This window comes from Pholcus phalangioides, unplaced genomic scaffold (genome assembly GCF_987345545.1).
Source record: "Pholcus phalangioides strain wild (caught in Gottingen) unplaced genomic scaffold, Ppha-v1.0 ptg000009l_1, whole genome shotgun sequence".
Taxonomy (NCBI): domain Eukaryota; kingdom Metazoa; phylum Arthropoda; class Arachnida; order Araneae; family Pholcidae; genus Pholcus; species Pholcus phalangioides.
This window is the reverse complement of record NW_028301602.1, coordinates 840,885-859,705: the sequence shown is the minus strand read 5'-3', so window position 1 is coordinate 859,705 and position 18,821 is coordinate 840,885. Positions and strand designations below refer to the sequence as shown.

The window sequence follows — 18,821 nt, the reverse complement described above, 5'->3', positions numbered from 1 at the left end:
GGAACACAACATGAATGAAGCCAGACCACACCTACAGAGGGACATAGACTTAGTTGAAGGGGAGCAGAGAAGGTCTATGCGTATCCTTGTTGGTACACAGGGCGTGAGTGATGAAGAGAGACTTCATTTTTTGAAGATTTTTACATTGGAAGAATGCAGATGTTGGGGATATGATTGAAGTGTTCAAAATTTCAACGGGATGGACAGGATGGATCATGAATTATAAATACACTGTCAATCAACTGCTTTGACACGGGGACACCAGTATCGATTGAGTAGTAAATTCTAACAATATTGACATGTGTTTAAAACCAAATACAATAAACATATTGGGGTAAATCAAGAAGCTACCCATACTTAGATAAGACAACCATAAATACGTTTTATGAACATTCTATTATATTTTATCAGTCACTGTATTTTAGAAATATGTGACATCCATATATGCATGGGCATCTTGTTCTCAGCCACCTCGTCCAGCATTTTGTCTGTTGTGGTCTTGTACTTGTATTTATTTGTACTTGAAAACTATGAGAAAAATTTTAAAACAAAATATTTATCTGTTCTGTAAATGATTTTGAAGCCTCAAGGAAACAAGTCAATTTGGAGACATCAATGAAAAACATACAAATGGTATTTAGGGAAAAGTCCAGTCATTGAATTTTTGATTAAAAATAAGTTGAGGGCATCATCTATTGGATTTTAAGGCATAGGTTCTGAATATGCCATCCTTGTCATTAAAAACCTCATCGTTGTATTCCAAAATAAGGTTGAATATTTGCTGTGCCATTGAATATCATACTTTTTGTTACTTTAAAAATTGTGTTTTTCTGAAGATCAATTATCAAGCAATGACTGAGTCTTCCCATACCCTTCATTTGCACATGACAAAAAAAAAAACAAATTTAGAAGTGGAAAATGAGGACATACTACATTTCAGTAAAGCTGATAAAGAATTAATTAATGAAAACTTGGTAAACAGTTAAAGGATGCCAAGTAGCTGGAAAAAAAAAATGAAGGAAGTAGGCATGGAATTGTAGGCTCAGAAACATCCTATGTAAAAAAATTTAGTCCTTTTGAGTGAAATTCATGAAGTCCTGCAGATGATTGAGATAACAGATGAAAATACAGGCTGATTAAAGAAGGATCCACGAGTATCTTACGTGTCATGATTATTAAATAGTAATTAAAATGAAAAGCTTTGTAACTAACCATTAAATTTTTTAAACATTATTTTTTTCTCTCAATTTGAGTTGCATATTCCATTTTGTATTAGACTACCCTATTTTTGATCCTAAATTCAAAAATTAGCATTTAGAAAAACCTTTTACAAATAATGCTCAGAAAATATTTTGTTTTTAAGTCCAGGAGTGGCTATATATCATGTTTGTTAAGTCTAGGAGTGGCTGTGTGACAATTACAATAAAGTAACAGGTCTTAAATTTGATTTTTGTAATGCAATGCAAGTTTTCAAACATTATTATACATGAGTGAATGTCACTTACCCATATCATCAAGCACAGCCCAAACCAAAAGTTCAACACATGCAGCATTTGCTTGCACATTTACTTTAAACTTGTTGACTATTGTGAAATTAGATTCTTTGTCTTCTCTTTCACTAGCATCATGTTGTGAACTCTGGAGCTCAGTTTGGCCAGAGAGAAACAGACTTCTTACAAATTCCTGAACATCTTTTGTGAAAGGAGGAGGCAGATCTATAAAAGAAAACAGACACAAATGAATTTTTCTTTCTTCGAACGAATTCAAATAATGTCAGTCACATGCACTGCAGCTATTTATACCTTTCTGAGGTCTCAACAGCTCTCTGAGGAGAGTGACGAGTACAAGATTCATGGTCTCACTGAAAGTCTTGTATGGAAAAATTTTCACAGCCCCTGACTAAGAAAAATGATCAAAACTTATCTCGATTTTATCCACTCACAAGCATAAATATTCTAGAAACACTGGTCGAAACAGTGATTTTATTAAATAATTTATACTCATCTTTATGAAATTACATTGATGCCCAAATTGAAAAAAAAAACTGAAATTAGAATTTTTTCATCACCCACAGTTTTTTATATTATGAAGTTAATTTTGTAAGTTATATGTCTACAATTCCAATGCAAAAGACAGATTTTAAAGATCATTTAGCTTATTGCTAGTTTGGTTTTTACTGGTACATCTGGAATATCTTCAGAGGACATGCAGTTGCATAACTGTCTCTGTTATTAGCAACAAAACTGATGCCTCTTTGAGTCAGAGCTCCCTACATCTATATCATTCCTACATGCATTTAAATTTCACAAATTTAACTGAAGTTTAAAAAAATGAAAGGCATATGACCTAGGGTCTTTAGATAAAGTTTAAAACACAGAACCCATGTATCACAACTTGAACACCTATGAGTTGAAATAGTCAAATTAAATTCAAATTATTTGATTAAAATAGTAAAAAAAAAATTAACTCTCTCTCTCTCTCTGGAACTTTTACTTTCAACAAAAAGAAATCATGTTTCTCTCTCAAGACGCACTCATGCAAATACACAAATGTAAATGCATACAGGATAATAATAATTAAAAATTAACTGTAATAAAGCAAATATGAAAATTAAATACAGATAAATGGATAATTTTACATAGTAGACACAGAATAAAATATGACAAAACACAATTTAAAGCAATAGATGGCTTCATACTTACAGCATAAACTTCAGTTGCAGAGTCATCTAAGAAATTAAGTAGATCTTTCACCAATAGTTTTTTAGCCTAAAAAATAGAATGATGAGAAAATTAAAATATTCAAGGATGCTTAATAACACACAAAAATGTACATCATGACAGAAACCATGTGCATTTCATTAAATAACAAAAAAATATATTAACTGCCATCTCATCATGTGTATTCAAAATGTATGTTGAAGAAATTCAAAAACTGTCAGTAACAATTTTGTGTTTTAAATAAAGGTATTGCATATTTTGAGCTTGTTTCAGCATTGATGCTTCTAAGCAACCCCCAAACATTTGATTTTCTCTTGAGAGCTTTTCAAAAAGCTTTTGATTACCAGCAGAATGGCTCAAAGGTACAAGTCTCCCTATCGTTAAGCTGAGCAAAGAATGATTTTAACCCTTGCATTTTAGAGGGAAATGCCATGTGTGGAGAAGACATATTGCTATGTATTCTTCAACAATGGAAAAATGTAAGTTAGCAAACAATAAATGACATTTCTAAACTATTTAAATATATGCAAATCATATAAATACAATGTGTTTCCTGAAGTGAAACACCCCATATTTTTTTAAATATTGAGATTTTTTCAATGTAATCCAGGGTACCTCATTTGTGTAATATAACCCCCTTTCTACAACTACTAAATCACACATGCACCTCGTCCTTATAAAAGGGTTAAACAGCTTAACCTAGTAAAAAAGGTCAACCAAGAAGGCACAAATATTCACAGAGTATATCAATTTAAAAAGATAAATCAGATCATTATAAAAAAAAACCAAATGAACTTTAATAAATCAAAGATCTTTTCACACTCATGATAGAAATGTCATGAACAAAGTATGATCTAAGTCTCCTTACCAATGCCAACACAGATTGTAGATGAGCAACAGAAAATACTAGGCCACTGTCGTAGGCATCTGTCACACCTAGACCACGATGCTTTTCGAAGCTGGATCCAAATTTATGGTAATAGTATGATGTAGGGTCATATGGTATGGATGACTGGCTATAAAGCGAACCTCTTTTACCCTGAGAGCTTCCTAATGAATGCAGATCTGCACCAGAATCTTGGGCTGTGAGTGCAGGGGAAGATGGATTTCTAGATACAGCCGAATATGATCTTGGCAATATGGGGCGAAAATTGCTGAAAGGTCTTGGTTTGACCGGCTGCATAGTTTCAGACTGGTCAGGAATTTTTCCATTACACACATCAGTAACTGGTGATGTTGGGGGAAATAATCGGCAGAACAAAGGCGGATCACATTTATCTGCCCTACCGATTGCTCTTGCACTACCTATCAACACTGGTACAGCTGATTTGCAGAGAGCAACTAGAAATATATATTTAAAAAGATTTATTATATCATTGAGAATATACACTGAAACACAGTACAGTGATATAATGATATTTAAAGGACCAGAGCAACATATCATTATTATCATTATAAAGGAGTTATATCTTTATACAGACAGATCATATATTTTTATTTATATTCACAGTTTGATTTTTTTTATTTTACCTTTGGCATTGTTCTTTGAGTTTGAATCCTTATCCTTGTAATTCACTATAAGGTTAGTCAAGGATGTCAGCAATTCAATCTGAGCACTTATGACCTTCAATATGATAAATAACCAAGATTTGAATATTTCCAAAGGAAATACAACAGAATTGGAAAAAAAGAGTTTTAAATGGAAAATTTACGAGTCAAATCAATTCAAGCAAATGCGATATATATATAAGGAAATTTTAAATCAAGCTCTAATATTGGCGACTGATTAAGCCAATTAATACGAGCTAGATTATCATTATTTAAGAATTATTACTGAACATCAAATCACAAAGTTTATAAACTTGTAACTTTTCATTTGCTGTACTAAAATATAATTACAGAAAAAAAAGTCAAGTCAAACACAAATACACATTATATTTTAATAATGACTACACAATTTTCTGATATAACCAAACAGTAAATTTAAGATAGAATTTTTCTAAACACTAAGATTGGAATATCTGAACATTTCCAAGACTTATCTGATTCTTTAATTTTTGACCTGTTCCTATGGCTTATTGGCAATAAACTTGGCAGGGACTGTTCCACACAAAAGCTTATTATTTCCTATGCTTAAAAAATAAATTTTCCCCTTTTGCTTTTATGGAAAACTAAATCTCAAACTATTTGATCAGTTAACACATAAGAAACAGTCAAACCTCAATAGTGCACATATTCTGATAATACTAACAAAATTATTTTGTCTCCAGATTTCCCATACTAGAAAACTACACGACCTCTGGTCTGTGGGCCAAGTGCAACCCACTAAAAGTTTCCGTCAGGCCAGTGGAATAGGTACACTCGTTGCTGGCCTGAAAGTGATAGCCATCTCACATATCTGGCCTGCAGAGTGAAAATGTTGTGCACTCTCGCAATGGTACTTATAATGCTGCTTTCTTTATTTCGCTATAAAAGTTAGATTATCAAAAAAGTATGAATATCGGGTATAGAAAACTTTGTCAATGTCTTCCAATGTAAATTTTTTACATCTTTTAATAATTGTTTCTCTTTGTTTCAACCAGGAATTCCCAGCCATTTACATAACCACTTTTTGGCATCAAAATATGGATGTACCAATACCTTCACATTATCTCACCTATTTTCTGATCTTCGTTTCCTCTTTCCTTTGTCTCATAATCAATAAATAAAGAAGAACAATTGTGACACAATGTGTCATATGTCAATAAATTGTTTCTCACCTCATCACGAAGTTCCTCGCATAAGCAGGCAATGTCACTTAGAAGAGTGTTCAGACAGAAAGCAAACCGCTCACTCACAGGAATTCCTTGAAACATACAATAGATACAAATTACATTATGTAGCAATTCATACACATTTAGCCGATTTAATTACATAAATGAGTTGAAAAAATTCAAACACTTGACACGCATACCTCAAACATTAGTGAATACATGTACAAATGTACACGATATTCTTGCATACAGAGGTGTACACAAGGGGGTGCTTGAGCACCCCCAAGCACCTCCAGAGCCAACCAAAAATTAGAAAAAAAAACCATTTCGGTGAAAAATTGAAACATCGACAGAAAATGTCCTTCAAATGCTATATTAACCAATTTCTGTTAATTCAAATGCTTCTTGAACTTAGTTTCTTGGAAGAAAATTTTTGTGTGTGTGTGTCTCCCCTCGAAGGGAGATCCAGCACACATCCGTGCTTGCATATATGCCAATTTCTTAGAAATTCCTTGAAGAAATGTTCATGAGGTGCATGTGCAGGTTGATAATAAATAACGAACTGTTGTAAATTTGATAGCTTTAAGCTGTCACGTTTTTAAATTTGATAGCTTTAAGCTGTCACGTTTTTAAATTTGATAGCTTAAAGCTATCAAATTTAAAAATGATTAAAAAAATTTTTTTGATAAAAATTTATACTTATGTTTTATATTTTTTTTGTTGAGATATGTTATGAGGTTTTTCAATTGCCATACCATTTTATCAAAATTAAATTAAAATACAGGGAAACCCTAATTAAGAGATAGTCATACACAAAAAATTATACTTAAATCACACACACAAGAATGGGACAAACTCAGTTATATTTAGCAATCAGCAATCACGTGTATTTTTGCAATAATAATTGTTTTAAACAGATAATTTAATTTGATCCACATAAAATATGATTCATATTTTTTCAACCACAAATTTTTTTCTAGAGTTCTTAAATCTAAGAAGTGCCAAGGTGAGATGCTAAATGTCGAAGATTCTGAACAATCAAATGTAATACAATTCTGTTAATATAGAATTTGCATGGTGCAACCACAACTTCCATATCTATGCATTTTTAAAGGGATGGAAAAGTATTCTTTCGGGAGATGTGGATTGTATTACAGTAGTAAGCCTTATCACATGTTTCTGCCACTTTTCTCTTCGTTTTCACCATGTGTCTCTATAATATTGATAGATTATGAATAATAAGTATGGACATAAATCCATGACAAAAGATGGCAATAAAAATAGGAAAAGAAAATTATTGTAGGATGAGCTGAAATCACACATTCATTTGTCACATTCAAATCACTCTAGCTCTTACAGTATTGTGGTTTCTACTTGTCTAGTACTATTTCAGATCAGAATAATTTTTACGTACAGTGATACCACCTTATGTCAGCGATTCATTCTAAGCCTGACAATGTAGGTAAAAAAATAAATATAAGTCTAGGTAAATATTTTTATTGATACTGCTCTACCCTCTCGAAGAAAAAAAAAATGAGTGGATTTTCTTTATTCTTTTTCGTCTACCCATCTTTTTCATGTGACTCTTTCCAGGTAAAGATTTTAATCCTAAGAATGTGATGTCAAAAGCCTTCACGATTGCTCAAAGTATATGTGTATATGTAGTTCAAAAAAAAAAAATTCAAAATAGGACAACATAAATGTGGCAGTGGAGAGCATAACTCGAGATATTGCTGTATTTGAAGCTCAAGGAATCACTTATGTAATGACATACATTTTTGCAGCCAAATAAGTTAATTCATTACAGAAAAGTAACATAAAAAGTGTCTTTTATAACTTTAACTGAATGAAAAGTCTCCAATATTGAAATCTAGGCTTAAAAAAACATTAGCTGAAAATATTTATTAGCAAATATTAATTGATTCTATTGTTTGGAACACTAAAACCATGCAGGTCACAAGAATAATGAATTTTATATGAACCAAATTATATATGTAGGTTTGCAACATTTGGCAGATATTTTATGATATTTATGAATATATACACAAGAATAAGATAAAGTGGTGGAACACTGATAAATTATGTTCATAGTTAGCAGCTGCAAAACTAGTTGGTCCATATCCTGCTTTACTCACTGTCAGATTCATGTAACCTGATTTCCTCAATCCAGAGAGCCTTTACCAGACCTCGCAAAAGTTTCATCAAATATGGGAAAATGGCATCTTTGTACTGAAAAATGCAAATGAAATAACAAACTATGTTTTTGCAGAAAATCAATTGAAAGGACTCCATCACTAAATATAATATCATACGAGTCCTTTATATTGTGATATTATATTTAGTGGCAGTACATCTACAACATGATCACAAAGACATTGCAAATTAAAGAATCATCATCTGCTTTAAACAATACCTGAAATTCAGACTGTATAAAGTAAATACCCAAAGCAAAAACAGAATTTTGACCCCGTTGGTCAAACTTGTAAATGCCTTGTAATGATTCTTGTGGGCACGACTGTATTAAACTGTTCACCTGTACAAACAAAGCGGAAAAAAATTTTGAGCAATTACATTTCATAACCAAAAGTAGATATCAATTAATATATGCTCAAAACAATTTCAAAAAATACTTTAGATTAAATTATTATACCATATGTCACTAAAGTAAGGAGAAGGTGTAATAGGCATATACATGTGGATTATCATAATCACAAGAAAATAACACGCGAACATGACAAATATTTAAATATGTATATACAGGGTGCACAGGAAAGTCTCTATCCTGGAATAATTTGCAAATTGCTGATTTTAGTGTTATTATGTCATTTGTGGCATTAGTCACCAATCTTCATGCTATCAGTATATTGACGCTGCTGTCAGTAATTTAAGGACTCACAAATGTGTGTGTGTATATATAGTCCATGCATTTCTTTCTGTACTTCACGCCACACCTCTGAGCCTTTTGAAATCTAGAAGCATACTTCCAATTGAAAGAAGTATCCAAACAACATTTAGACCTCAGGTATGTAATTCATATTTCAAGGGGTTTTTAAGGTTTTTAAAACAAAGAAAAAACTTTTTATTTGGTGAACCTGTCTTTAAAAACCCAATTAAAAAGTTTTTGCCCTGTTTCTCAAGAGCCGAAAAAAATAATTCTGTTTTTAAGTGATGAGACATTTGAATTTGAAAAATACTGAAAATGAGGGAAGTAACAGCATATGAAGGGGAGAATGAGCTTGTCTATTAGTCTATGTGGTTCTATTTATTATTTTCAGTTATTTTCTAATTCAAGTATCTAAATGAATATTGCACTTAAAAACCGTTTTTTGGGCTTAAGAGAGATGACAATAACCTTCTAATTGGTTTTTCTGGGACCCGGGGACCAAATAATATTAGAGTGTTATTTTATGAACTATACAACCCTTTGCAGTATGATGTATCTGGAGTATACTCGTTATTTGGATACTTTTTCTAATTGGAAATATGCTTCTATGATCAGTGAGTTCTTGCAGGATAAAGGGACTTCCCCATGCACCATGTATGTGTCGTATTACATGCACAGTAAAACCCCCTTTTAATGTACAGCTCTCTTTCCCGGCAAAATATTAATTATTAATTGTCTCCTCGTATAATAAAAGTATACATTTCAAACCTAATTAGTGGTCACCCCCCCCTCTTTTAAAGAAATTTTTTTTTGTCCTGCTGGTGATCGCAAAAGAGGTTTTATTGTATATATGCAAAATATTCAATGAAAATATGAGGCATTTCAGCACATCAAAGAGACTTAAGATATTAATATTGATGTGAACTTTGGAAAAAAAGTTTGTCTCTACCAGGAATTGAACCCTGGTTCTCTGGGCAAGCACACTAATGCACAGAGGGAAATATACCAATACAGCACAGACACACCTATTCTTTTTTTTAATATAACACGCACAGCAACATCATGGACTGAGTAGAGCCTCCTTCACTACTCCTCACTGAGTAGTAGTGGTCTCCTTCAACTCAGCGATAGGCTTTAAGATGGCAACAGTAGAGAGAGATGTTATTTTTCTTAGCAACTAGAATTATAGCACATTAAGGAAATAGACTTTAGTGGATATCAGTGATGAGCTAAACTTTGGAAGGAAAAGTCTATTCAGTCTATTGTCTCCGTTGGGAATCTGATTCTTCACTGCTCTTGGTGGAGACAACAGACTTTTCTTTTTCCAAGTTTGTCTCTGCATTAATAACGGGAAAGTTTCTTTCTTTAATTTGCGGCAAAAATACTAGTTGCTAAGAAAAATTTACCATACCTCTCCAGATATGACGTATGCTGTACTTATTTTAGTCATCACTAATTTCACCAAATTTTTCCTGAACAGGACCAAGGAAATCCATTAAAAATGTCCGTACATTTTTTCCCGTACAAATTGTAAAATATGTATTTTTAGCAACTGAATTATTACCTTCTCCCAAGGGGTGGGTTTGAGAGCAGCTAGAGACCGGGCTAAAAGATGCACGGCGTTGAAATGAAAATCCCTTGTTCCCGAAAACGCCATATTGATATCTAAATGCGGATCATGCAGCGATATTTCATGGCAGAGCTACGAGGAAGTAGGAAAATAGAGAGTGTTTACATGAGATCACAAGTCTTTGAGGGGACCAATCATTGGGCTGTATATTGAACATAGAATTGAGACATTGGTAATGATTAGTTCTGAAAAAAAATAGATGATTTACTCAATGAACATTCTCATCACTGACCGAAATAACCTATTTTGGGGTGTATTTACTATATTTCCGACATTGAATGATAGACGACCGTAACGTCAAAATGTAAAAAAAAAAAACCTTCTCCAACAAAAGTTGGATGATTTGACCATATTTCTCTCATACGGTTTACTTTATTGAAACACAATTTTCATTATTATGATGAGTTTACAATTATTATAGTGATAAAATTCAATTTTTTATCAGCTATAAAGTATTTTTTATGGGAAAAAGGATTTCTAAGAATATTGTGTGTCAGATGGATTTTCACATACATTTGTTGAAGCTTGGTTTGTTGACTTTTTGGTTTCGGCAGTCACGGACGTCTTGACCAGAGTTGCTATCATACGCACGTTTTTTTAATGCGGGTTTTAATTTGAACGTTTTTCTATCAAGGATGAAGACTATTGCACTTGAATTACTCATTTGAAATCAAGCGTCGATTTTTCTTTATTATTGTTGTTTGTTCATCAATTACCATAAGTTTACTTTAAGATGAATTACACCAAGAAAAGAAATTCTGGTCCGACACAGAACCGTAAAGTATGTATGAGAGTTTGTCAATGTTTTTCTTGAGTAATTTTATTTGAGAAACGTCGTTAAACTTGAATATTCATAACCACAATAATTAAATATTCTAGGCTCATTCTAAAATAGGTTCATTTTGTTATTGCCGTAAGCAATTTACTACCTAGTGAGTTGTGCCGGAATTGTAAATGCGTGTAGCTAACTGTCTGAGTGCGTATCTAGTGTTGTGTATGATTTTTCATTGCTGCCATCTATATCTCAGAAGTGAAGTGAGTGATGTGTAGTGACTGAATATTTGTACTGTTTGTAGGACTGTTGCTCTCTGTGGCGAGACTTTTTAATGGGGAGATCGGCTCGCATTTGCGCCTCGAAGTTGGGAACCACAGAAAACCAACTTCAGCCGACCACCACTGCGGCGACGGTGGGGCTCGAACCCGGATCCCCACGATGCGAGTCCGTCACTATGACCACTCGACCACCACAGCGGCCTACAGCGTAGACTGTAGTTCAAAATTGTTGAAAATTTGCAACAGGTGCTGTATAATCCAGAGATTGGCAATTTTTTTCGGCACCAAACACTTCCATCGGCCCGGACGAGGTCTCCAAGATTGATTGTTGCCAAAAAAAAACAATCGCCAGCAAAAAAAAAAAACTCAACAACAACGGGAAAAATAACAAAAATATCACATGATGCAAAATATCACAATAACAAAAATAAATTTTCTGGGTTAAATATAAATATTTCTGCATGTTAAATAAACTAAATAGCTACAGCTGGAAAGCATATAATCGACTAAATGGAAATCTTATAATCTTCCCATTTAATATCTGGAAACAGCTTCTTTATAAAGGGCAGCTTGGCGATTTACTACAACTTTTTTTTTTGATGCCAAACATGTCCGACATCCTGATCAAAAGTCGCCAATGCTGCCAGGCACATTACGGGAGCCGAAAAAAAATCACCATCATTAAAAACAACAGAGAAACCAACAAGCACATAATAATTATTAAATATAATAGTAATAATTAAAACAACGTAAGACATCCATATGCTTTTAAATAAACAACAGTCCTTCCTGTTTAAAAAATAAAATTGATCAGTGTTTAAATAAAACCTGGGCATTGTTCAAATAAAGCCTGGTCCCTCGTTTAAATAATAAATCTATCAGGGTATAAATGAAACCCAGGCATTGTTTAAATAATAAATTGATCAGGGTATAAATAAAATACGGGCACTGTTTAAATAAAGGAAAATAATAAAGGTACAACCTGAGAGACAATAGAAAAATCTGATGTTTGTTTCCGTTGTTTTTTATGCTGGCGATTTATTTGGCATGATATATCCAATAATTAATCCGATCCATGCACTAAATTGTGGAAATCAATCTCTCAATCACGAAAAAAGATCTCATCTAACAGTTTTCAAAATGCCGCGGCTATGGGGTGACGTCATTTGGAAGAAAATAGGGGGGGGGGAGAGAGAGAATCAGTTACGACAAAATGGCAATGGGAAGTTTCAAAAAATGCGCTAGGAACGAAGGAAAACAACAACCAGCGCCATCTGACTATTTTTTTTATCAGAAAGAACATTCTAGAACAACGACAAGCCAGCAGGCAACGCAACACGGAACAACACAGTGCTCCAGTGCTGGTAACTGTAATGCTTTAAATGTTACCTCTCCGATTTTATTTTTATCCTCAAGTTTTTTGACAGCACAAGGAAATAAAACGACAACAGAATTCAAATTAAGACATTTATTCAATTACTAAAGTAAAACATGGTTACAATATTAATTCAAATAATTTTCCAACGATATTAAAAATTTAGTTAGACGTTAAAAAAAATTTAAACGTATCACAGAGACTTTCATATATTGCACTTATCTGGGGTAGGTCCAGAAATTCGGCACGTGGTTATAGGTGAGACACTAAGTCCGGATTTGAAGTGGACGTCCGTTGCGGTGAGATCGTCACAGGCAGATTGTCATAGGTGAAGCCGTTTGGGAGCCGTGTTTCCTATTTCGGTATACTGTCTCGAGCTAGCACAACATCAAAACCAAGAGTCTGGCGAAGCAACAATTGTGAGCCTGTGGGAGAGACGATCGTCTGATGTCAGCGCAGCGGGTGTCGAGGAGCCAGAGCTGCAGGAGATCGGGAATCAGGCGGCGATGAGGCGGATGTTGAGATCAACCGTTGTCGACACTATTTCACTTAGTTGGCAATTCCAACTAGACCAGGAATTCTGGGTAGAGACCTTTCCGACGTCACCTGTCTAGCATTTGAAGAATGAAGCTGTTGCTCATATGTAAAACTACTATTAAAAGTTCGGACCTGCCGAGACACAAATGCAAAATTAGATAGTCATGATAAGATTTGTTTCCAAGCCTAAGGCTAGATGAAGTCACGTTACATAATACCTGACTAATGAAAGACTAGCACCTCTGTGCTACAACATCGGAGCACCAAACTCGTTAACGAGTGAGGTGAAGAACAATGCAACAGGATGTGATGAGATATGATGCGATCGTTCAATAACCACAACCTGTATATATACACTAGTGGGGAACAAGTATTTTGGTCCACTTGGACAGCGGAAATACTCCGTCACATCATGAAAAATATTATGTCACAGCAATAAACTATTACGTCACAACAAAAAGAACATCGGTATAATTTGCATGTAATTTCAAAATATTAGTATAAACATTAAATTACCATTTGGCAACATGTCAGGCAAACTGGCCAGGTTCACCCAACACGACCAACGACAATCGGGAAAGTTTACCAACGGAGGTCCGCTGCCATCCGCCGGCAAACGAAATACTTATGTTAACATAAAACTTAGAACATACGAAGAACACAACCTCCAATGAGACTAGGTGACATCTCTCCCGGGAGGCATCAAGAGATTGAGAACTCTAAAGGTAAGTACAGTCGCCCCCCCCCCCCCCGTATTCGCTGGGGTTACGTTCTGGGGGTGACCGCGAATAACCGAAACCATTGTTTTATTCTTGTATATCTCATTTATTGAACATCATGGGAAAGAGCAGGGTGACACAGAGGATAGAACGAAATGTAAAAGAGGGTGCAGCGATTGTTGGCAATGTTTTCTGAAAGAACATTGTGATTTCTGTTTGTCGTGTCTTCTTTATATCATCAAGTATGTTGTAATATGATGACAAGGCTTCCTCTACAATTTTTCTAAATGTGAAGAGCGTACCATATGGGGATCTGTGCCATGAAAACAATCCATTGCTGATTTGAATGTTCGAAGCCTTTCCGCTATGTTACTTATGGTGAACCTGTATTCTAATTCTTTATCTTGATCTTCATCTGGTACCGCTTCAATTTCAGGAGCAGTTAACCTGCATTAATTCCTCCTCGGTCAACACCTCTGAATTGCTATTAATTTAGCTGTGTTCGACTTCCTCTATATCCATATCATTGAACCCTTCTCCACCCACCTGTTTCGCTAACGTGACAATGTCTTTTATAGTCTCTTCAGTTGGCTCTGTATGAGTGGTTGTATCCTTTAGTGCACATTGTGGCAAAAGGTTAATCCAATCCAAGAGGACTGTTTCTCTCTTGGGAGCTGCCACGGCTCTGGTGATGACAGTAATGTCATTAGCGAACCATTCTAAATATGCACAACTCAAATTTTGTAAACAAAACACATGAATGACGATTTCTGAGTGTTGAAAAAAAAATTCCAATAAAGGAAAAAAAACTGCGAATATGGAAACCGTGAATACGGGGGGCCGACTGTACTCTCTTGATATTAATTAAGGAAAACATGACCCGGAGGAAGTCATGTTACACAACCCTTCGTCGAAAAAAGTTGCCAAGTTGGTGTGTCCCTTATACCGAAGCTGTTCCAACATCTCTATTTCCAAAAGGCATTAAATTTATCTATTTTTTTTCTAAGTAACCCTTTTTGAACAGAAATAAAACCAAATAAAATTTGAAGTCTTTCTGCCGATTATACTCAGGCAGTGAACTCTTTACGTGTTGCCAAAAGCTCTCGATGGTATTTGAGTGGGAACCTGACCCAGAGTTGACAAATTCCACACTGTGGTTCACTTTTAAATGGGTGTAACCTCTCTCACCTAGACGATTATACGCCTTCCAGCAATCCGTGTGGATGGTCGTTCCCTTCTCTATCCACATCTCGATCAACCCAAGGAGCGTATCCGCGGACTGATCGTGCACGGCTACCAAGAACAACTTACCAGAATCCCTCTCTACTCCACCAAAAACCCATTGACCCGCCACTCTATGACCTCTATTATATTTTACCTTACCAAATTTAGATTCGTCGATCTCAACGACCTTACCTGGCCCACCTATATTCTGCGATTTCAGTTCAATGTTGTCAAGTATAGTTTCGTTTATAAATTGTCACCAGTCGGCTAAGGTGTGTTTGGAAAAAAAATTCCTGCGCTATCCTAGTGGTGCTTTCACCTAGCACCATCAAGTATTTTAGCAGCAGAATCTCATCAAGATTTAACTTGCTGCACCCAAACCACGACCCATGCTGAATCAATTTCTGGGCTCTGCACCTACAAAACTAAACAAAAACCACCTGAAAGGGATTTTTTTATGCCCGATCTCATGTCAGTGCCACATTTTGGGCAAAGCATTTGAGACTTCAGTAGCCCAGCATCTCTACGAAATTGCAGAAAAAGGGCCCTATTTCGGCACAGGTATGCCTGATAGAAAAGGAAGTTACCTACTCCCTCATTACCCAAGGTTGGCCTTCCATTAGAAAATTTAAGATCCAGGTCATTTGAAATAACATCCTGGTACTTTTTGACCATGCTGAGGACTGAAGGCATGATAAAATAGGTGAGAAATCACAAAAATGTAATTACAAAAAAGAAATGTATCGGAAGAATACAACCTGGTAATTGGGAAGAAATAATCTGAGACAACTATGCGTTGGAAAATAGAAACGAAATGCTCTACTGCACAAAGGGAAAAAATGTCGTTATCATTTTGAATCGCCCACACTTTAAGCGCCATCTATAATGGAATGGGTAATGAAAGCTTCTAGAAAGAAGCAGAAAGGAGCTACAGCTGAGAGCGCCAGTCTGCAGAACTGAGAACACCGGCGTTAGTGACTTATAGTGCCCTTGGCGATCTGCATTATATTGATTTGGCGGTCTGGATTATACTGCACCTGTTCCAACTTCAGGGAATAGGCAGGACCTGGTACCATTATCCATAGCTGCCAAGTCTCCCGAATTTTTCGGGAATCTCCCGAATTTTAGCTTCATCTCCCGACCTCCCGAAAAGTTCTTAAATCTCCCGAATTTTTACAAAAATTGTAATAATCCCTAATTGTCCCTAAAAATTTCCTACTTCATTGAAAAAAATCCCTAATTGTCCCTAAATTTTCTACTTCATTGAAAAAATCCCTAAGAATTTTCTTGGGAGGGAAAAGGCTTTTGCTTTTATTCTTTTTCCCTTTTGAAATGACGTCACACGTAGTAAGTGGAGAATAGTGGGAATTTCTTCTTTTTATGAAAGTTTTGCAGTGTGAACCCTCCAATGGCAACAACAAAAGTTATTTGTCTTATCGTGCAGGGAAATAGCTTAGCAGCCAATAGTCCTGGATAATAATTGAACGTTATAGTGACACGCATATGGGCAAACCTTCTTCTTTGTTGTTGAAGTCACGTACATGCAGTAACGAAACATGGATACTGATAAGCCGAAAAAGTATTTAATTAATTTTAAAAATACTTATTCCAATGAATTTCCTTTCATCAACCGTTCCAAAAAAGGGACGACTTTTGCTTTTTGTACAGTTTGTGTTACAGATATCAACATCGGTCATGGTGGAAAGAATGACATCATCGTCCATGTGAAATCAAAAAAACATCAAGCAAGTGCCAAGAAAAGTCAGTGTTCTTTAAAAATTGACTCTTTTTTTCCTTGATCTTCCGATGATTTTGGGGTCATTCGCGCAGAATGTTTGTTCACATCATTTTTGATTGAACACAATTTGCCGGTCAGCTGCGCCGATCACGTAGGACCATTACTGAAGAAAATGTTTCCGGATTCCGAAACAGCAAAAAAGTATGGATGTGCTCGCACAAAAGCAACAGCTATAATTCGCGTGATTTCTGAAGAAGAACAATCTTCATTAATTGCGGTTTTACGTCAGAAACCGTTTGCTATTGCTACTGATGGTAGTAACAAGGATGACAAACCATATCCCGTTGTTGTGACATATTTCGATGATAAAACTTTGCAAATTCAAAGTGATTTATTGTGTGCTCCTGTTTTGAACGGTGATGCAACAGGGAGAAACATTGGCAATCTTGTTGTCGACAGTTTGGTGTCCAGGGGAATTCCAATAAAAAATTGTATTGCCCTAGGTTGTGACAATGCAAATGTGATGATTGAGCGTCGCAAAGGTGTTGCGTCAGTTTTAACTGATCATCACAGTGAAATTTTTGTAATGGGTTGTGTGAGCCATCTCACTGATCTGGCTGCTGAACGAGGAATGGCCTCTTTGCCCGTAAATGTAGATGAAATTTTAGTTGATGTTTATTACTATTTAAAACGGAGTGCAAAGAGAGTGAGCAAATTTGAGCAGTTCCAGGAACTTCATGGAACAGAAATGAGAAAAATCCTCAAACATGTCGAAACCAGGTGGTTATCCATGGGTCGATGTTTGAATAGATTGATTGAACAGTGGGACCCACTGTTGAGTTTTTTTACTGAAGATATTTCAAATACTTGCAGGAAAAGAACAACAGACACAAACTTAGATTCTTATAGAATTCCAAAAGTTCGAAAATCATCAGAAACGACAGAGATCACAAATACAGGTTTGAATTTCAATAAAATTCCTGAAGTTTCCAAAACAGCCTCGAGTAAAAATTTCAAGGGGAAGGAGCGAACAGGTATAAAATCAAAACACAATGAACAAAAAATTGATACACCCAGAAATCAAAAAGAGCGTGTCTTTGAATTTCTTTTATCAGATCTGAATAAGGCATTCTGTTTGTTCTTGAAAAATATCATACCTGTATTGGAAAGGTTTTGCTCTATTTCACAGTCACAGTATCCTTTGATACATGTTTTATGACAAATAATTATAGATCTTTTTAAGGAGCTGCTCTCGAAATTTGTGAAAGCAAATGTTGTAAAGGAAAATAAATTTCCACTGCTTGTGGATTACCATAATCCTGAAAACAAAAAAAAAGATCTTGAGATTGTCATTGGCAGTCTAACTTCAAACTTAGTTTCGTCTTTGCCAGATAGAGATAGAGAATTTTTCTTTTTGAATGTAAGAAAATATTTTGTTTCTATTTTGGATTACATTCATCACACTTTCCCTCTTAATTCAGATGTTTTGGTCAATGCTGAAGTAGCAAATCCAGCAACTATTTCATATTCTGACTTTTCAAAGGTCAAGTATTTTGTTGAAAAGTTTCCTGTCATTTCATTTAAGAAAGAAGATGAAACTATGGAAAAGGTCTTGGATAATTTAGAGTCACAGTTCTGTGAATTGCAGATGGAAGATTTGACTGACTTGTTAAATAACAAAAAACGAGTTGATGTTCAATGGACACGGATTGGTAACATCGCAAATGCAATCGGGGAAAAAAAATATGAAAGACTATCCAAAGTGATGCTGTCCATACTTGTAATTCCTCATTCCAATGCTGAATGTGAGAGAATTTTCAGTCAGGTTAGAAAAATAAAAACTGACTTTAGATCATCTCTTTCTAATGAGAACCTGGAAAGCTTACTTGTAGCTAAACATTGTCTGAAAACTAAGTGCTTTCAAAAAGATTTCACTAATGAATTTCTGAAGAAAGCTAAGTCTGCTACACATGCACAACTTCACTTTTAAGTCAAACCTTTGCATTGTATTTTTATTTTCCTGTAAATTTTTTCGATCCAAGTATTTTTTATAAAAAATTTTCTTGTTAAAAGTCCTTTGACTTTTTTTTTTTAAACAGAAAGCATTCCCACTTCTGAGTAATAAATTTACATTAAAGTACTTTTTCTGAAGAGGCTGTATTTAGTTTAACCACGTGTTTTAAAATAA

General features: G+C 34.9%; 2 protein-coding genes across 2 annotated transcripts in view; one reads left to right on the top strand and one right to left on the bottom strand.

Moving 5' to 3' along the window:
• Window positions 1-10,267, bottom strand: part of Pi4KIIIalpha (phosphatidylinositol 4-kinase III alpha) — a 184,750-nt gene extending 174,483 nt beyond the window's left edge. Inside the window, exons 1-9 of the mRNA XM_089237000.1 lie at window positions 9,922-10,267; window positions 7,887-8,006; window positions 7,609-7,702; window positions 5,480-5,565; window positions 4,251-4,344; window positions 3,589-4,061; window positions 2,703-2,768; window positions 1,803-1,899; window positions 1,506-1,715 (exon numbers count right to left, since the gene is read on the bottom strand). Coding sequence (XP_089093126.1) covers window positions 1,506-1,715; window positions 1,803-1,899; window positions 2,703-2,768; window positions 3,589-4,061; window positions 4,251-4,344; window positions 5,480-5,565; window positions 7,609-7,702; window positions 7,887-8,006; window positions 9,922-10,014 — 1,333 coding nt within the window. The 5' untranslated portion in view covers window positions 10,015-10,267. The remainder of the gene's footprint in view (window positions 1-1,505; window positions 1,716-1,802; window positions 1,900-2,702; window positions 2,769-3,588; window positions 4,062-4,250; window positions 4,345-5,479; window positions 5,566-7,608; window positions 7,703-7,886; window positions 8,007-9,921) is intronic.
• Window positions 10,268-10,547: 280 nt separating this feature from the next.
• The window catches only part of Noc1 (Nucleolar complex protein 1), a 99,785-nt gene continuing 91,511 nt past the window's right edge, over window positions 10,548-18,821 (top strand). Inside the window, exon 1 of the mRNA XM_089236999.1 lies at window positions 10,548-10,768. Coding sequence (XP_089093125.1) covers window positions 10,721-10,768 — 48 coding nt within the window. The 5' untranslated portion in view covers window positions 10,548-10,720. The remainder of the gene's footprint in view (window positions 10,769-18,821) is intronic.